Source organism: Phodopus roborovskii, unplaced genomic scaffold (genome assembly GCF_943737965.1).
Source record: "Phodopus roborovskii unplaced genomic scaffold, PHOROB, whole genome shotgun sequence".
NCBI classification, from domain to species: domain Eukaryota; kingdom Metazoa; phylum Chordata; class Mammalia; order Rodentia; family Cricetidae; genus Phodopus; species Phodopus roborovskii.
Genome location: NW_026126517.1, coordinates 40,131,456 through 40,150,958, shown reverse-complemented (window position 1 = coordinate 40,150,958; position 19,503 = coordinate 40,131,456). Strand labels below are relative to the sequence as shown.

At 47.8% G+C, this 19,503-nt stretch overlaps 1 protein-coding gene across 1 annotated transcript in view; it reads left to right on the top strand.

Moving 5' to 3' along the window:
• The first annotated feature begins 10,094 nt into the window (after positions 1 to 10,094).
• Smad3 (SMAD family member 3) overlaps positions 10,095 to 19,503 on the top strand; it is a 108,395-nt gene continuing 98,986 nt past the window's right edge. Inside the window, exon 1 of the mRNA XM_051197722.1 lies at positions 10,095 to 10,815. Coding sequence (XP_051053679.1) covers positions 10,610 to 10,815 — 206 coding nt within the window. The 5' untranslated portion in view covers positions 10,095 to 10,609. The remainder of the gene's footprint in view (positions 10,816 to 19,503) is intronic.

Here is a 19,503-nt window from a genome sequence, read left to right as displayed (position 1 = left end):
GAAGGCCATGTGGCAATGTCATGAAAAGTAGCAATTCAAAGTAAACAATCAGGAATATAAACTAATGTGCATGCACAGACATGTTAGAGAGTCACTTTTGTGACATCAAATAGAAGTGGAAGCCATTGTGGGAAGTGACTTGAATAAATCATGGGCGACCCATGTGACAGCATGCTTTAGAGACATTCAGGACACTGTCAGATGCACATATTTGTGGCCATAGTGAGACATTCACTGTGTGTTCAGAGAGAAAGCAGATGGCTACAGTGGGATTCTTTTCGGTGTGCTGACCATTGTTGGACTATGGCAAAGGGTGAGGGCTACACAGCAGACTGCCTGGCTTGCCAATGTGGTCTCTCAACTGTCTTCTTCTGCAAAGGGATTGACCATGAGCCATGGTAGTTATGAAAACGCAACAAGTTCACCCACCTGGTTGAAATAGGGCCTAGTACTCAAAAGATCTCAGTATGGGACAGTTTGTGCTAAGTAAAAAGAAATGCCTAGTGGGATACAGTTTTGCCATACAAAGCACTCAGCTTTGTTTGTTTTTAAGACAGGGTTTCTCTGTAACTTTGGAGCCTGCCCTTGAACTTGCTTTGTAGACCAGGCTGGCTGCAAACTCACAGAGATCCACCTGCCTCTGCCTCCCAAGTGCTAGGATTAAAAGCATGTGCCACCACTGCCCCACCAAAAGCACCCAGTTTTTTAAAGATTCAATTCATTAGTTTTCTAAAGACTAGGTTTTTATAGATTTTTCTTTTAGATGCATTTACTTTGTGTGTGTGTGTATGAGTGTTTTCTTGCATGTGTTCATGTGTGTCACAGCCATGCCTGGTCCCCTCTGAGGTCAGAGAGAAAAGCAGATCTCCTAGAGCTTGAGTTATGGACAGTTGTGAGCCACCATGTAGGCTGGGGCTTGAACCTCACTCTTCCACAAGAGTACCCAGTGCTCTTAACAATGAACCATTTCTTCATCTCATACTCTATTTTCAGTAAACGTCCGTGTGCCTGTGTATATGTGGGTGAGGAGCCTAACAGTGTCAGAGCCCCTGGAGCTGGAGTTACAAGCAGATGGAAGCTGTTCGACATAGGAGCTGAGAACCAAACTTGGGCCCTCTGGAGGACCAGGACTCACATGTCACCAGTTTAAAAAATGAAATCCAGCCATGCTTAGTATATTCAGGGTTAAACTACCACAGAAGCCAATTTTTCAACTTTGTTACCTTTTATTTATTCTTTAACATCCTCATACATATATACAATGTTTTTGCTTTCTCCTTTTGAGACAAAGTTTCTCTTTGTAACCGCCCTGGCTTTTCTGGACCTTGCTTTGTAAATCAGGCTGGCCCCCAGGATCTCACAGAGATCTGGCTGCCTCTGCCTCCCGAGTGCTGGAATTAAAAATGTCAGCACCACCATGCTCAACTACAGTGTATCTTGATCATCTCCATCCCAAACTCTTCTCTCATTCCCCTTAGGCACAACCTGAACATGTACCCTTCCCACCTTCATGTCCTCCCCCCACCCTTTTTTTTTTCTTTTTGTAACCCAGAGTCCAGTTAGTGCCTCCTGCTGGGATATTGTCCAGTCTTGACTGCGGGCAGGTATCCATAACTGTGGTGAATTCATGACAGCAACAGCCATGTCATGTTCATAGCACTCCAGTTCTTAGAGTTAGTGCAGGATTCCTTCTGAGAAGTTCCAAGCCATGAGGACATTGGTATAGATGCCCTGTCTAAGGTTGAGTCCTGAAAAGTCACTTATTCTCAGTGCATTGACCAGGTCCAAGTCAACATTAACTGTAGCTTGGCAGCCAGTTTTGCAACATTTTCATTGAGCATCACTCCCCAGCCCTTGGCAACTAGTCTTTCTGTCTCAAAGTTGGACTTCTCCTGGGCCTTCCTGGGGGTGGAATCACTCAGTCTGTGGTCTTCTGTGACTTCTTTCTCGGATAAGAATGCCTTTTAAGGCCACAGCACAGGCAGCTTTTAGTTTCTTTTCATTATAACAACAGAATGTCTTTATGAACAAAAAAGTCATTGTGAAATTTAAAAGCATCTCTCTCAGATGAAAATGGTCTGTTTTTACAATACCCACCTGACAGATTTAGCTCTAAGCTATCATCCCTCTGCTTGGTAAGTTGCTGGGGGCAGGTAGCTTTACCTTATTTCCCTAACTTTACATCATCCTCTTCAAATCAGAGCCAGAACTTCTGCTGATGTGGGGTGGTCAGTAAGGAGCAGAAGACTCTAGGTGCACATGGGGTCTTTGTTTTGTTTTTCAAGACAGGGTTTCTCTGTATTGCTTTGGAGGTTGTTCTGGAACTAGCTCTGTAGACCAGGCTGGCCTTGAACTCACAGAGATCCACCTGCCTCTGCCTCCCCAGTGCTGGGATTAAAGGTGTGTGCCACCAATACGTGGAAATTGCACATGGGGTCTTGAGAAGCCAGGATTCCACTCTTCCTCTGGTCATGCCCCAGTGTCTGACCACACATATCATCTCCTCCTCCGCAGACACTAGGGTCTAGTCCCTCACTCAGGGGACACTCCGTCTGCTGTCACCTGCACATTGTTTGCTTTTTGTCTTTTAAATTCATTTTTATTCAGTGATCTTTTTTTTAAACAGCACTCTGTATTCAGTTTGGGATTTTCTTTTTCTTTTTCAACATGGAAAGTTCAGGGCCAGCCTGGCATATACATGAGTCCCTGTCTTAAAAAGGAGCTTTCCACGGCAGGAAATACATTCAGGTTGTTTTGCTTTCCTCCACCATCCCTATCAACTTCTCATTACATTTATTTGCTATATGTGTGCATCACAATGCACATGTGGAGGTCAGAGGACAACTTTCAGGTGCTGCTGCTTTCATTCCGTCATATGGGGCCTGAGGAGCTTGGTGGCAAGCACCTTGACTTGCTGAGCCATCTTGCTGGTCCGCCATCCATTTCTAGAATTTTCTTCATCCAGTAGAACTCTACACTGGTTAAACACTGACCCCCATCCCTGCTCCTCCCCTACCATGCTTATAAACCATGCTACTTTCCATCTCTGTGACTTCACTACTCTACGTATCCCATCTCAGCAGCATCAGATATTTGCCCTCTTGTGACTGACTGACTTACTGAGTGTATGAAGTTCTCAGAGGGGGTCTATAAAAAAGCTTTGCTTCATCTTGGCTTAAGGTCAAAGAGTTCATAACCATCCCTACTAAGGTCTAAAGTGGGGCTACTGTAGGATGTTTGGTTTTAGGCATGGATGTCTTATCTAGATAACAAGAGACTTGGTCTAAGGTGTGGTTACTCTTAAGGGCAGATAACTAGAGATTTAGTCTAAGGCAGGGTTACTAAATGTTTGGAGAATTAAGGATGAAAGTCTGTTTCTTCCTTGCATCATGATAAAGAAGTCTTTTGCCATGTTCCCCTTTTTGGTTGGGGTATAAGAATGTTGAAGAATAAACTTGGGGTGTTCAGAATTTACTGGAATGCCCTCTGGTTCTATTCTGTTTCTCTATCTTTTCCTTGGTATCTTTACCTGCCATTTCTCAATCCACACTCCCCCTCTCAGATACGAACTTGAGCAAGTCGGCTGGATCTGATTGAGGCCTCACAAACACAGGCTCCCATAGATGACTGCTCAATTGGGGCACAAACAAATGTGGGGCTAATGCAGACAGCAACTATGGGGTGGGGGCTATAGTATATGTTAGAATTTCCTTCCTTAAGGCCTAACAATATTGTATGTCTGTACACACTGCATTCTGCTCTGGTCCATCTGCTTATGACACTTGAATGGTGTCCACCTTTTGGCTGTTGTAGTTGATGCAAATATGTGTTCAAGACCCTGAATTGGACTGGCATTGGTGGTGCGCTTCTTTAATCCCAGCACTGGGGAAGCAGAGGCAGGTGGATCTCTGTGAGTTCAAGGCCAGCCTGGTGTACAGAGGTCCAGGGCAGGCTCCAAAGCTACAGAGAAACTCTGTCAAGACTCTGAATTCAGTTCCTTTGAGGATAAACATCTATTGATTTTAATGGCAAAATAACAAGACATTAGTAAAGTAATATAAAGGCACACAATCTTGTCACTTTTCTAGAACATTTCATCTGAGTGCATCCCTCTGGGGGCTGTCCACATGTCTGTGTTTTTTAAAGTAATGCAATGATGATGAAACAGGTTTTCTAACTTCTACTTTTTAGATCTATATGATAAGCTGGAACATGAGCCAAGACCATGTTAGTGACTAACTGTCCCAGGAAAGAGGAAAGGAAAAACACAGTAACCTCTATGAAGATGTGTGCATTTGTGCACGATAAATACAAACATAAAGACCATGAGAATACAGGGAGAAAACTTGCATGACATGTAGCCATGTCATTAAAACAACTGGAGCTGTGCTCTGAAAACATGAGACATGAACAGGAAGGACCCCAGAGATCTCAGAGCTGCAACTTAAGGTCAGGAGGAAGATCCTTCAAAACAACTCAAAATCTTTCCACACACCTGACCTGCACTCTAATCACTGACCCACACAGCTGTCTGGACCGTTGCAGTCTTGGCCCTGCTCCTGGGTCCTCTTAGTACTTTCCCTGTGCAGTGGAGGCTTTGCTCTTTCTGTGAAAGCCTTGATATTCCAGGGACACTCCATGATCAACACTAGAAATTTCCCTGAGGGCTCTGGTGATAGAGGGGACCAGCTGGGCTTGCAGGCACGAACCAGCCACCCATATTCAGCTACTGGGCCAACAGTAGCTGAGCTTACAGGGTCTCTGATCTGTCTTTTATGAAACAGTGGTAACAACAGAGGCTAGGAAAATATTTTATTTTTTTTTTGAGACTGTTCTCACATAACCCAGGTTACCCAGGAACATTCCCTATGGCAGCCAAGGATGGCCTTGAACTTCCTCTCCTCTTGCCTTTAACTCTCTGAGTATTGGAATTATAGGCATGTGTCACTGTGTGTAGGTTATTTGGACCTGGGTGTGGAACCCAGCACTCTGTTCATGCTAGGCAAGCACTCCACCAGATCCCAGTCCATGACTATGAGAACCACCTCATCCTTGAAATCTGAGAGCTTCGCACAGAGCAGACCCATGGATGCCATTGTGCCCTATTTCTGCTTCCTAAGGGCCTGCACATCCCTAGGGAGGAAGGGCCTGCACATCCCTAGGGAGGTTATTTAGATGAGCATTTAACATCATGTTCTTGATACTGGAACTGGTGGTGGTGGTGGTGGTAGGCTGGGAGCCTTAGGCACTGTCCTTTGAGCAAGCCATAAAATTAGTATTTTTACCAATGCTATATACTGAGCCTAGATCTTAACCTTGCTGCACTGGACCAAAGAATTCAGTTAACCACACTCTTTCTAACACAGGTCACTGATTAGTTCAGAGCCCTGAATTTATTTGTCTTGCTTTGCCTTAATTTTCCTGTCCATACATCTACCCTCAAACACCTGTATTCAATGTTTTTAAAAAATATTTATATTTATGCACATTGGTGCTTTGCCCATATGTATGTCTGTGTGAGGGTGCCAAGTCTCCTGGAACTGGAGTTACAGTGAGCAGCTATGTGGGAGCTGGGAATTGAACCTGGGTCCTCTGGAAGTGCAGCCAGTGCCCTTAACCACTAAGCTATTTCTCTAGGTCCCTCAGTAAGGTTTTTTTAAATTTTAATTCCTATTTTTATTTAGTAAAAAAATAGACATCTCCATTTTAAATATTTTGATGTGTATGAGTGTTTTGCCTGCATCTAAGTGTACCATATGCATGCAGTGCCTACAGGGACCAGAAGAGGGCACTTGAATCTCCTGGAGCCGGAGTTACAGACAATTGTGAGCTGTCATATAGGTGCTGGGAATGTAACTGGCGCCCCACTGCAAGAACAGCCAGTACTCTTAGCTGCTGAGCCATCTTGCCAGCCCCACTTTACCTGTTTTAAGTGTACAGTTCTGAGTATTGTCCACGCTTGTACTGTTGAATAACTCTCACCACTACCCACCTTCTGAAATCTTCCATCTTCCCTACTTGAAGTTCCATGGCCATTAACTCACAGTACCTCTGCACCTTCCTCTCAGCTCCTGGCAAACACCACCTGCTTTCTGTCCCTGCAAATGTGAGTCATGCCATGTTAGTCATTTTGTGATGAGCTTATTTCACTTGGCATAGATTTTGCAAGGCTTATCTGCATCACAACACAAAGCAGTATTTCTTTTTAAAGCAGAATAATATTCCACTATACTTTGTCTATCCATTCATAGTCATTTATGGGATTTTCAGATTTGGATATTGCAAAATAATGTTGGTATGAATATCGGTGTGCAGATACTCTGTTTGGACTCCTGCATTCAGTGTGTGTGTGTGTGTGTGTGTGTGTGTGTGTGTACACCTGAGGTGGAATTGCTGGGTCTTATGGTAATTAAATTTTTATTTTTTGAGTAATTATTATGCTGTTCTCCATAAAGGCAGCACCATTTCATATTCTTGGTGGCAATGTGCCCATAGCCATTTTACATTTTACAAAATAGCATTGTACTATTAATTTATTGATTCCATTTAGAACAGTGTTTTTCTTTACAATTAAAATTACAGAGCCAGAGAGATGGCTCAGAGGTTAGGAGCACTGACTGCTCTCCCACAGTCCTGTGTTCAAGTCCCAGCAACCATATGGTGGCTCTCGGTCATCTATAGTGAGATTTGGTGTCCTAGCATGCAGGCAGGACACCAAATAAAAAAAAATCTTTAAGAAAGTAAAATTACATTTACTTATTTGTGTACATCTATTAACTTATGGGGGTGGGGCATTGCCATGGCCTATATATGGGGGTCAGAGGACAACCTTCAGGAGTTGCTTCTCAGTTGGACAGGGAGCTCCATGTTGAGCTGGATTTTTTGGGTTCTAGGAGGGCCACCTGGGGTAGGGGGCTACAAAAAGCTTCAGCCTGTGGACAGGCCTGCTAGATGCGGTCCTCTGATGACAATTCCAGCCCTGGCTTGTCCACCTGTCTTCACCAGACGTCACCTCTCTGTGTGGAAATGTAGGCAGAACCTTCCCAGCACTCTTTCCAGATTCACCACGGGCTAATTAAGCATCTTAACTGCAGTCAGGTGTTTGCTTCTTTGCATGGTTCCCCCAGGAACCACATCATGCACACTTTAGCATGTGGCTGTCCCTGTCTCTGACCAGAGTGTGCTGTTTATTTCTAGGGAGACAGACCTGCCTCCACCCCTTTCCAGCCTCTCTTGAACTTTGCACTCACCATGATGAAAAATTAACTGGGCTAATGTTTCCCTCCCAAGGACAAGGACAAAGTCTGCAAGGCAGACTTGGCAGGGTCCCAGGAGATTAGGTGCCCGATGAAGTTATAACCAATCTAGCGTAAGCCACCACCTAGCCATTGCTCACAGTAGAGGGGTCCATTTCTCCCTCATGTTCAGAGCTTTGTGTAACTGGCCTCATGCCCCTAAATGGTCTCACAGAGAGACCTGAGGAAAAAATCCCAGTACTCAGGAGGCAGAGGCAGGCAGATCTCTGAGTTTGATGACAGCTCCTTCATCTATAGAATGATCTATAGAACAAGTTCCAGGACAGGCTACCTTGTCTTCAAAAATGTGTGTGTGTGTGTGTGTGTGTGTGTGTGTGTGTGAGACAGAGAGAGAGAGAGAGAGAGAGAGAGAGAGAGAGAGAGAGAGAGAGAGAGAGATCCCAGATCTGCAGGTGGGTCCAGAAGTTTTCTTGCAACCCAGGTGGTCCTTATCACACTGATGCTGGCTGGCACCTGAGGGGAGTTTAGGCTCTCATATGATCTGCCTACATATTTCTTTCCCTCAGGGAAATGAAGGGGTGGATGATGGTCCCTTCTGGAGCCTCAGTGATGTAGAGGCTCTTCCATGCCACTGACTCCTCTTCTCCCCTTCTCTCCTCAGCTTTTCTCTCTCAAGTGGCCTCCTTTCCTCCGTGTTGCAAATAGCTTCCCTCAGTCACCTCTTCCCCTGTGGTCCTGTGGTCGGGGGACTTGTCCTGGAGGACACCCCTAATGTTCTTCCTAGATCCACCATGCTGTACAGGGGAGGCTGGAGGCTCAGCAAGGTGAAGGGTCAAGAGCCAACATTCAAAATTGACCAGAGATGGAGCCTGGGCACCTTGGACTTGGCCTGGCTGCCTCACAAAGGCTGGACTGACTTGAGTTTGGTGTCCAGGTTAAAATGAACTTTTAACTGGAAGATGATGGTTACATAGGTCCCTTTCTGTCCTCCACCCTCCTAAGCACACCTGGGGCTTCTCTGGGCTGTGAGTGCGTGGTTAGGGACCTTCCTCTTTCACTGTAGGTGAAAGTAGCTTACCTGGAAGTACTGGAGAGAGGAAGCTGGATTTGACAGAGCCCAGGTCTGTCCTGTTTCCACCCCACCTCCCAGGCTACCCTTCTTCACTGGCCTCTGGGGTGGGTCCACTCCTGTCTAGCACTGGACTGTTGGAAAGTCCCAACACCCTAGGAGTTGGTGAGGAATGGGCCCCTGAGGACATTTCTGGAAACTGATCAAGCACCTGTGAGAAGAGCTTTTGTTTTGCAAATTGTGTCAAATCTGCCCTTTTCAATTCTAGGCCCAGGAGCAAGACCTCTAAAACAAAAGCAAAACAAAACAAAACCCTGGGTTTAAACCCTGTCTTTGTTCCTTGGGGTCATGCCTCCCAGGCAAATATGGGCATGGACCTTGAGGGCAGAAATTGGGCTGTCTTAGGTTGAAGATGGCAGTTAAGACCGCCTTACTTTTCAGTTTCTTGGTAAGGGCTGGAAGGCGTGTGGAAGGAGAGGCTTCAGCCACATCTAACAGGAGTGCAGGAACTGGCTTGTTAGGGTCCACTGGGCCTCAAGGATCGATCCTCCTCCTTTCAGTACTTGGCATCAGGGAGGTGGAAGGAGAGGCCTAGGAAACCACAGTCTCTGACAAGCTGTGGCTGGTGATGGGGCATACTCGGTGACAGAGCTGGGGGCCCTGGCAGCTTCTAGGCTGACTTTGTGGGATTGGCCACACTTCACAGGTCTTCGTAACTCCCACCGGTTCTTGGTTTGCAAATAACATTTTTCTCACCACCGCCGGTGGTGGTGGAGTTTCCCACTGTTTAAAACAAGCGTCGCCCTAGCTACAGGGCTAACCTGATGGGGTGGCAGCAGCAGGATAAAGGAGCTGAGGGCCTGCTGTAACGCCTCCAAACCCGTGCAAGGACAGTGGGCAGTTGGCCCCGAATTCTGATACTTAGGGGAAAAGCCCCAGGGCTACCCAAAGTCAGGTTTTCTTGACGTCCCACCTAGGCTAACTTTGAATAAACTTCGTTCCACTTTGTGAGTGCGAGTTCACTCTTTGTAAACAAAGCTTTCTAGCTTGTTAGGCGTCGAATTTCAGTAACACCCAGCAATGTTAACTCTTACCCTCCCTCAAAGATAAATCCTAAAAATCTCCCCCATTCATTACTTCAGGAATGCAACAAATGTCTTTGAGGCCCATTTTCTGCAAAGAGCTTGGTTCACTAGGCCCAAGGGACCCCTGGCTCCAGCTATTGTTCAAGTTGTCACTGAGGTCTCTAACTCCACTTTTAAGTGTCCCTCTCCCCCTTCCCAACTTCCTCCTCCGCAGTATCGGGACAGTCAGCCAGTCTGATCTTACCCAGCAGGAAAACAAAAACAAAACAAACAAACAAACAAACAAAAAAACACCAAGCCAAAGCAAAACAGCCTGGGCCAGTGAGCGAGATCAGTGCTCCCAGGCTTCCTAGGCGTGGAACCGAACCCCTCATCCTATCGGGGTACTCTCCCGGGAGCAGTGAACCCTAGGCGGCCCGCGCCTGTTCCCGGCTCGAGTCTAACCCTCTCCAGTTCCTGCAACTACATCTGAACGTTTTGAGGACGGCGAGTCCCCAGGAGTCCGGTCCCGCCGCGCTCGGCAGAGGTGACTGCTGCCGTGCCCAGTGGCCCACGTGGGCGCGCTTGGCAGCGTGGGGCGAGGAAGGCCGTGGGTCCTCCCCGGAGCTGAGCGCGGGGGAGGAGCGGGGAGCCCAGGCGGCGAGGGGGCGGCGACAGCGCTGGGAAGGAGCCTGCACGCGGAGCTGCGTGAAACGTAGACTTCGGAGCGGGCGGGAGAGGAGCGGGGAGCGCGGCTGCACAGCCCTGGCCGGCCCTGCGAGGCGGCGATCGCAGGGGAGGAGGAGGAACAGGAGGAGGAGAGCTGCAGAGGCGGAGGGATCTGCTTACCAGAGCCATCCAGGCCAGCAAAGTTTGGCTGGGGGTTGGACTTTCCTTCCCGGAGGCGGCACCCAAACAGCTACCCCGTGCGGAAACCCAAACTTTCTACTGCCACTCGGAGTCTCGCGGCCGCCGCCTCCGCCCCGCGCACCGGGGGCCTGCCCGTCAGTCCGCCGGTCCTCGTGGAGCTGCTCGGGTGCCATCGTGCTCCTGATCACCGCAGCTGGAGCACCGCGGCCCTGGCCCGGACGCCGGAGCAAGTTCTCCAGAGTTAGACGCGAAGTTCGGGCGCGGCGCGGGCCGACCTGCCCCTGTGCGCCCCCGGCGTCCCCAGTACATCCAGTCCCGCCGGGGGCGCCGGTGACCCTCCTGTGCCAGCCATGTCGTCCATCCTGCCCTTCACCCCCCCGATCGTGAAGCGCCTGCTGGGCTGGAAGAAGGGCGAGCAGAACGGGCAGGAGGAGAAATGGTGCGAGAAGGCGGTTAAGAGCTTGGTGAAGAAGCTCAAGAAGACCGGGCAGCTGGACGAGCTGGAGAAGGCCATCACCACTCAGAACGTGAACACCAAGTGCATTACCATCCCCAGGTGGGGGCCGGGAGCGGCGGGGGGGGGGCGCCGGCCCAGCCCCCTAGGGCGGCCCGGGTGGAGAGGGAGGGCGTGTGCGTGTATGTGCGCGCGCTAGTAAAGGGACAGGCAGTGGGTAGAGGGACCCCAAACAAAACCTTCGGATTTGTACAGGCTCAGAGCCCAGGGTTCCATGCGGTTCTCTGGCTTCCAGACCTCAAAGATCGCTAGCCGCCTTCGGGCAGCAGGGGTGCTGCTGAGCTTGGCCCCCCACTCTCCGGGCTTTGGGCTCCAAGTAGAGGCCCCGCTTTGTTCGGCTCTGCCGGCCGAGCCCCTCCTCCGCCGCCGCCTCCCGCCCCGCGCTCGTGGAGGTGGTGGCGTGTGTCCCTTTCTTTTCTTCAGCCCTGTTCCCCCTCTTCTTTTCCTCATCTACAGGAATGCAGTCGGTACAGCTGTGGGTGAGGAGCGGGAGCTCGCTGATTGACAGATTCCTTCTTCGCTCTTTTCTTTGCCTTGGGATTAGCATTTTTATCGAGTATTTTTAGATTTGGTTGTGCCAGCCTCCCGCCCCCTGTGCACGCATGCAGGCACGCACTTAGTTGCAGAGCAAAGCACCGACTTTGAAGCGGGAGAAACAAGTGGCAGAAAGTAGGGTCATTCCATTCCCTCTTCCCACCCAACTCCTGCCTGGTTTGCCTTCGTTTTAATTCAAAGTTTGCGGGTGCCTAGAACCGAGCAGGCAGCTCCAGACAGACAACAAAACACCCCAGAGCTGGCCTCCCTCTGTCCCTGCATTCCTGTAGAGCCCTCTTTTCCCAAAACGGTTTGCCATCTGTCCTGACCTCCTTTATCCTTCCCATCGGGCTAGAGAAGTCCGGCGGGAGCTCACAGATGGCTGATGGAAGGGGTCAGTGACTTCACTCCCAGGGCCTCCCGGAACATAACTGCTCCTGGGAATTGGGGTGAGGGCACTTTAGCCTTCTGTCCCCACTTCTCAAGACATCTTTAAAGATTGATTCTAGAGGAGGACAGGTGCGGATGTTTGGGGCGGGGTGGGGTGGGTGTTCCAGACTGCAGAGGAATGGAGAGAGGGCTCCCAGGGCTTAAGATAGAGAGCTCATCATTCTTCTGGACCAGGGTGGCCTCCATCCTTGGCCACCTGCTCAAGGCAGCTGTGTATGTGCTGCCAGCCCTGACAGTAAGGCTCAAAGCAACATCTGTCCACAGGAACCCAGGGTCAGCCTTCCCTGGAAATAAACACCACAGATGGTGGGAATGCCTGCTTAAAAAAAATAGTCCAAAACAAAACAAAAAACAACCAACCCCCCAACCTGGGTGGGTGGATCCCGTCAATAAATGGGGAGGGAAAGCAGTATGTTGTCTGGGAAGAATGCTTGGCCTGTGAGCCTCTGCCACCTGGCCTTAGGGGGAGAGGTGGTGTGATGTGGTGGTCAGAGGCACCTGGGTTTTAGCTCCAGCCCTGGCTCCTCATTCTTCTTTATCCTTTTGATGAAGTGGGATGGCTGAGTCTCAGGTCTGTCAGATCCGGAGAAATAGCCTTTTCCTAATATGCCTGGGTGCACCCAGACTGAATGCTTTATGTTTTGAACCCCCACCGCCTCAAGTGATATCAATTATGAAACAGCTGTGCAGAGTGTTTCACAATTTACAAGGCACTGTTATATGACTGATGAAGGCCTGGAAGAAGACAGAACTGGAAAACAGAGCAGGCAGCGGGGTCTAAAATGATCTTGCCTTTGAACCAGACAGACCTTCACAGGAGAGAGGGAAAAACTAAGACCGGGTCTAATGCATCCTCTCTCCCAGGCTGTTTTAGACTCTGAGAGCCAAAGGCATCCTTATCCCTGGAGGGTGGTGGATCTCTGTCTGGAAGGTTCTTGGTTAATCTTTGGGCTGGGGTCAGCTCAGAGGAAGACTGTGCCTTCCTTGGCCTACATTTGCCTTCTGACCTTACTTTCACTTGCAGCCCTCCCCAGCTCCAGGCAGGTGAAGGTCTGTGTGCTTCTGAGAGTTCAGGCTAACCACCTCCTCAGCACCCAAGTCTTCCAGGACTAGGCTTCTTCAGCCTGCACATAAAAAAAGGGTGTGTGGGAGCAGGGGTTTTGTTGGTTGGTTCTTTGGTTGCACTGAGGATTGAACCCAGGGCTTTCTACATGTTAGGCAAGCATTCTCCTACTGAGCTACGCTCCCAGTCCTGGGATTGTTTTCTTTCATGTATTCTCAACTAGTGAGACCCATTTACTTGGGTAGATCCAGACAAAGGTGGCTCTCCATCCCTGGATTTTGTGCCCACGCCTCTGGGTCACCCTGTCTCCCTTGGCAACAGCTGCTGCTGTTTTGGCCATGGGCAGAAAGCTAAAGGCCATGTCTTGGGGAGGCGACTAGCCGGCTTCATGCTAGTGCTATCCCGGTGTCTGCTAAGCCCCAGGGTTGCGTGTTGCTTGTCACATTGCTGTCTTTGAGAACTAGGGCTTTGGAAAGTAGACAAAGGAAAGTGTGTGACTTAGTCACCCGCTTCGTGTGGGGCAGGCAGGAGGCGGGACACTGGGTGCTTCAGCACATTATGTCAGATCTGGAGCCCGGCTTGAAGGGCTCTTAGTCTGAAATGTGCCATGGACATCTTGAGCAGCAGTGGCACCGTTTGGCTGTGCTAGCTGTCTGCCACAAGCCAGCTTGATTCCCACAGCTCTAGGCAGTTCAAGTGATCAGGAGAACTGGAGTGATACAAGCTTTCCACCACAGAGATCAGGGGTAGGAGTTTGAGTTTTACTCTCAGATCTGGCTGGGGTGGGGCGGAGCTTGGGTGAGTTTGAGGCCAGCAGCCCACTCCCACCTGCTTTGAGAGCGAGAAGAGCCACAGGTGTCCTCTCCAGTTCCTAAGAGGGACACTGTCGCATCTGCCTCTCAGAGAGCAGGCTCAGCATCAGCAGCAGGGGGATAGCAAATACACTTTAACTTCCTTTCCAGTAGGCAACTAGCAGCTCATGCAACTGTGTGTGGTCCATGGCTCAGCTAGTTGTTTCAAGCTGGACCAAGCTGAAGGTGTTGCTGGTTTAGAAAGGACCGTAGGCTTTCTTGCAACAGAGCACCAAGTTCAGAGAAAATTCAAAAAGCGAAGTAGGTCTGCTAGGGAGTATCTTCCACCTCTTGGTTCACTCCCTTTGTAGTATGACCTCCTCCTGGGGCCTTCAGGAATGTTGCTAGGCTACCCTCAACTGGTGGAGAGAGGAAAAATATCCTCACCTGTCTCAGGCTTCTGGGGACAAACCCAAGGCTGTAGATAATGCCCTGTAGGTCTCAGCACCTGGGGCCTCCCGCCTCTGTGTAAACCATTGGCAGCAAGCCTACTCCCAGCTGCAGACCAGGCAGCCCATCAGGATAGGGGCTGCAAGACTCTGAGGGCTGACATAACTGTCACTTTGTATTCTTTGGTTGGAGGGAACTTTGACTCTTGCTGCTTGCACCCAAGGGCTGGATATGTGGACTGTATATGTTGAAGGCAGCCTTTTACTCTCCATTTGTGATCAGACATTGTAGGCTTGCTTTTTGTGTATTAGGCGATATTAACCAGACCTGTTCAATATGTCTCTGAGTCAATGTTACAAGCCCTCTTGGGGAAGGATGCAGAGGTCCATTTGAGGGGATAGAGGGACATTTGGAGAGTTGGGGTGGGGTGGGCAAGATGCTTATGATATATGCTTTAAATGTGAAGGCACAACAGTAGAATATTTAATGACAGCCACCTGCTATCGCAGGGGAGGATGAGCCTCGATCCCCAGGAATTCAGGTCCCAGGCTTGCCATTTTAAAATTGTTTTTATTTTATTTATTTATTTATTTATTTATTTATTTATTTATTTATGTTTTTCAAGACAGGGTTTCTCTGTATTGCTTTAGAGGTTGTCCTGGAACTAGCTCTGTAGACCAGGCTGGCCTCAAACTCACAGAGATCCACCTGCCTCTGCTTCACGAGTGCCTGGACTAAAGACATGCACCATCAATGCCCAGCTCTAAAATTGTTTTTATTGTATTAATGTACTTATTATTATTTTTTTGTGTGTGTGTGGAGTGTGCGTATATGCACTTGAGCACACACTGTGGTGTACATTGGGAAATCAGAGGACAGCTTGCAGGAGTTGGTTTTCTTCTTCTACCATGTCAGTTCCAGATATGGAACTCAGGTTACCACACCAGGCTTGGTGGCAGGCACCTTTAACTGGCTGAGACATCTTATCAGACCAGAACCTGCCTTTTGTCACCTGGATGGGTTTGGGACCACCAGGTCAGAGCCCTCCTGTCTGCACCTGTAAAATCGGGGTAAGATGAGGGACCAGAAGCGTTTGCAGACATGCTGGGGAGATGTATGTATTTTGCTGTCTGTCCTTATCACTCATGGTTGGGGGCTCATTCAGTTACATATCAAGGGCCTTTTGAAATGGCAGTGGCAGGGCACCTGTACCAGTGGAGCTCAGCATTCCAGTCCTAACATACAGGGCTCCCAGGGTGGCTAAGGTGTGCGCGGTGCTCTGTGCTGGGAGTGTGTGTGTGTGTGTGTGTTTTGGGGAGGTTGATGGTCTGAGGAGTCTGGAATGACTGCAGGAAGCTCGTGGAAACTTGGTTTTTTCTTTATTATTGTTGGTGAATATTTGTTGTAGAAACTGGATTTCATTATGATATTTTCAAATCTTGTTTTTTGCTCATATTTAACTCCCATTACCCTCCCTGATCTCTTGTCCCCCACTAGTCTCCTTGTCTATCGTCTACTTTCATCTCTTCCATATTTTTAAAAAAGGAAAAACTCTAGATTCTGCATATGAGAGAAAGTGTACTATGTCTGTCTCTCTGAGTCTAGTTTTTGCTTAGCAAAACCAGTTTTACACATTTCATTTGAAACGACATTCGTCCCCCCTCTCGTTCGTGTGTGTGTGTGTGTGTGTGTGTGTGTGTGTGTGTGTGTGTTGTGTGTTTTAGTTAGGACCTGAGGCCCTGTGGCTTTTGCCAAGCAGAGTACTGCCTTGAATCTCTTACCTGTCACTTGCATAGAAGGGCTTGTGACCTGAGTGCTCCTAGGACCCAACTATAAAGTGTTTTCTCTTTGAAGTAAAAGATAATTTAGTGTTGCAAACCTGAAATTCAGGTTTCCTCCACAGGAGTAGGGATACTAACAGGTGACTGTGGGTGCTTAGCCTTTCCTTTTGGTACAGCTTGGCTTTTCATGTCCCTAAATGACATGCTAGGGAAGAAAATCCCATGAACCCCAGTCTCTGAAAAGACATTGGAACGTTTAGTAGGCTAGCTCCAAGAATTCTTTAAAGTGCTTTGTTTATTTATGTGCATGTGTGTACATGCATTTGAGTGCAGTGTCCAGGGAGAATAGAAGGGGGCGTCACCAGATGGTTTTACCAGCTGTTGTGAGCCACCCAACCTGCTGTTGGGAGCCTAACTCCTATTTTCTGCTAGAGTAGCATGTTCTCTTAACCACCGAGTCATCTTTCCAGCCTCAGAAAATGTTCATTTTATTTTGTGTTTGTGTGTGAGTGAAAGTGCCTGCATACCATTGTTCATGTGTGAAGGTCAGAGGACAACTTCTGGGACTTAGTTCTCTTCTTTTACCATGGGTTCAGACATTGAACTCAGGTTGTTAGGTGCATGGTAAGAGAGTTTACCTGCTGAGCCATCTTGAAGGCCCCGGCCATAAATATTTAAATGACCATTTTCATGATAGAAAAAAAAGTTGATGAATGCAGTCATCATTTAGTTTTGATGAGAGATGGAGGAAGTTGATGAAAATGGAGAGAATTAAATTTGAGCTTATCACATCAGGAATCTAATTAAAATGAATTTTTGAAAGATAAATATTGGCTTAATAATGTAAATTTGTGATTGCTGCTGTATTATAATGGAAATAAAATTAGCACAATTTAATGGACTGAATGACTATTAATTTCTACTCATTAATTTGTTAGGAGATTCCAATGCCATTTGGTACTCTGTACAGCCATTACTTCTTTTTGTTTTGTTTTTTCAAGACACGGTTTCTCTGTATTGTTTTGGAGCCTGTCCTGGAACTAGCTCTGTAGACCAGGCTGGACCCGAACTCACAGAGATCCCTCTGCCTCTGCCTCCCGAGTGCTGGGATTAAAGGCAGATAGTGAGCCATTACTCTTCGTGTGCCTCTTTGTGGAATAAGTAGGACTGGGCAGGGCTTGCTCATTTGAATGAGACTTTATTTTGTTAGGGTAATCCCTCTAGGCCTTCATCTTCTACAAGTCCACTCTTAGAGTCAGATTTCCAAGGTGGAAAGCAACAGGATCCTGAGTAGCTAGTTAACTTCTGATCTTCTCTCCTCTGTTGTACTGACTGGTGCAGCTTTCTTTCCTGTTATTGCAAAAACACACCCTCAAAAGCAGCTTCAAGATGGAAGGGCTTATTTTGGCTTGCAGTTTCAGGGGACAGTTCATCATGGTGGGAAAAGCCATGGGAGCAGAAGCTTGGAGTGGTTGGTCACATGGCATCCACAGTCAGGATGCAGAGAGAGCTGAACGCTGGTGCTCACTCCATTTCTCCTTTATATTTCGTCCAGGACACCTGCTGCCCATAGTTAAGAGTGGGTCCTCTCACCTCAGTGAGCCCAATTGAGAAATTCCCTTCTGGACATACCCAGAGGTTTGTTTCCATGGTGATTCTACCTCTCATCAGCTTGACAATCAAGATTAACTATGATAGCTGATTAAGCACAAAAATAAGAAAATGACCCCACTTGTTTTTCCTAGTGCTGGTTAGAAGTTTGATCACAGGGTAGGACATGGGGGAGGAGGCATCCTGCTATGTATGTGTGGCCTAGGGAGGAACCGAAGCTGGTATGTGTTGGAGGAGACCAGCTTTTCCCCACAGTAGTTCCTAGAAACAGTAGTAAGTTGCCATGGGGACCCTTTCATTTATTTATGTATTTGTGTGTGGGGTGCCCATGTGCTGTGCATGCATTGATGTATCAGAGTGTAGCTGGGGGAATCAGTTGTTTCCAAGTGGGTCCTGGAGGTCAAACTGGGGTTGTCAGGCTTGGTGACAAATGTCTTTGCTCCCTGTCCTGGACTCTCCCCAGTCTAGGAGTATGGTTTCTAGAACAAACAACATTCCAGGAGACCTTATCCGGTTTACTGTTTTGTTTTCTTTCAGTGCACCTGCCAGGTGCTTGTTCCCTGTGCTGGGTGACCGGCACGCGATAAGGAAGAGGGGCCAGCTCCTTCCCTCCACTCTGCAGCTTCTCATCTGCCAGCTGCTTAAACATGGCTTCTTGGGAGTTGTAAGACTGTTGTGTGTGTGTTTATCTCTAGCTAATTTGTAAATAGCTTTTGCTTGCTTGGTGCTAAGAAACTGATCCCCTCACACTCTGAATTGTATTAATTCCTAACAAAGCTGACTCTGTGTGTGTGTGAGTAGAGGGGGGTTGAGGGAGAGAGAAAGAGCACATATTATTCTGTGTTGACTTAATTAACAGTGTGAGAAACAACTTATCAGCAGGACAAGAGCCTCTGTCCTCTGGTGGATCTGAGGCCCCGCTGCAAACAGCTGCCTGCTGCAGTGGCACACTGCTGCACAATGTTTTGACAGAGATACTCAGTCTAAATAGAAAACACAGTAGAAGCCTATTAATTAAGAAGTTTGGCTAATTCTGCACCAGGATGAAAATTTGTTCAGCAGGCTGCATAAATGCTGTCAAAGAAAACTTAGTGTACTTGGTCACAGGTTGTTTGGGAGGAGGGCATGACAGGCACAGGTTGTTCTAGACCTCACTCTTGTTTCTGATTTGCTGGGTTACCTGGGGTGGGTCACTTAATTTCTCTGGGTCTCAGTTGTTCCCAGCTGGTAGATTATCTAGGTAGGCAAGCTTTGGTGGAGAGATCTCAGGACTGGTTTGACTTTTGTGCAAGTGTTCTAGGAGTTTCTGGAGGTGTTTTAAAATCATCTTTATTTTGTGCGTGGAGGGGTTACACGTGTTATAGGTGCTGAAGTGGAGGTTAGAACTGCTTGTCCGCTCTCTTCTACTGTGTGGATCCCTGGAGGATTGAATTAGGCTGTCATGCTTGGTGGCATGCACCAATTACCCACCAAGCCATCTCACTAGCCCTGTTTTAGGAGTTCCTTTTTTTAGCATACAGCTAGTTCATTAATTGAATCATGAATCTTCTTTAATTATTATTCCAAGACTCTATCAGTCCAGGGCCAATTAATTTATAGAAGTGGAAAACAGCTCTATAATTCAGTCTTTAATTTTGGTTATCTTCTCCCCTTGCTCTTTCTGCTTCCTTGCCTCTAGGGTCTAAATTGGTAAAATTGAGCTACTTAAGCCACGTAAAAATACCCAATACTGGTGTGGAGCAGGGAGGACAGAGTCTTCAGATGGAGGCAGTTTGCTTTCCTTTGTTGCTATTTTTGGCTATTCTTGGAGCAGGAAGTTGTCTTAAACTAATGACTACAGATGCCTAAAAATGGTTAACTACAAGAGGTGGGCATTCTAGAAGATACCTGTGGAAATGTTTGCTCATGTCAACGTTTATGCAGGAAGCTTCCTTTATTTATTTTCATATGTCTATACAAAGACAGACACGACCTCAATTGCACGAGCACAGGAAGCAGGGAGGTACAAATTTGAATCCCATCTAGGAAATGGAAAACCAGTTTCTCTGAG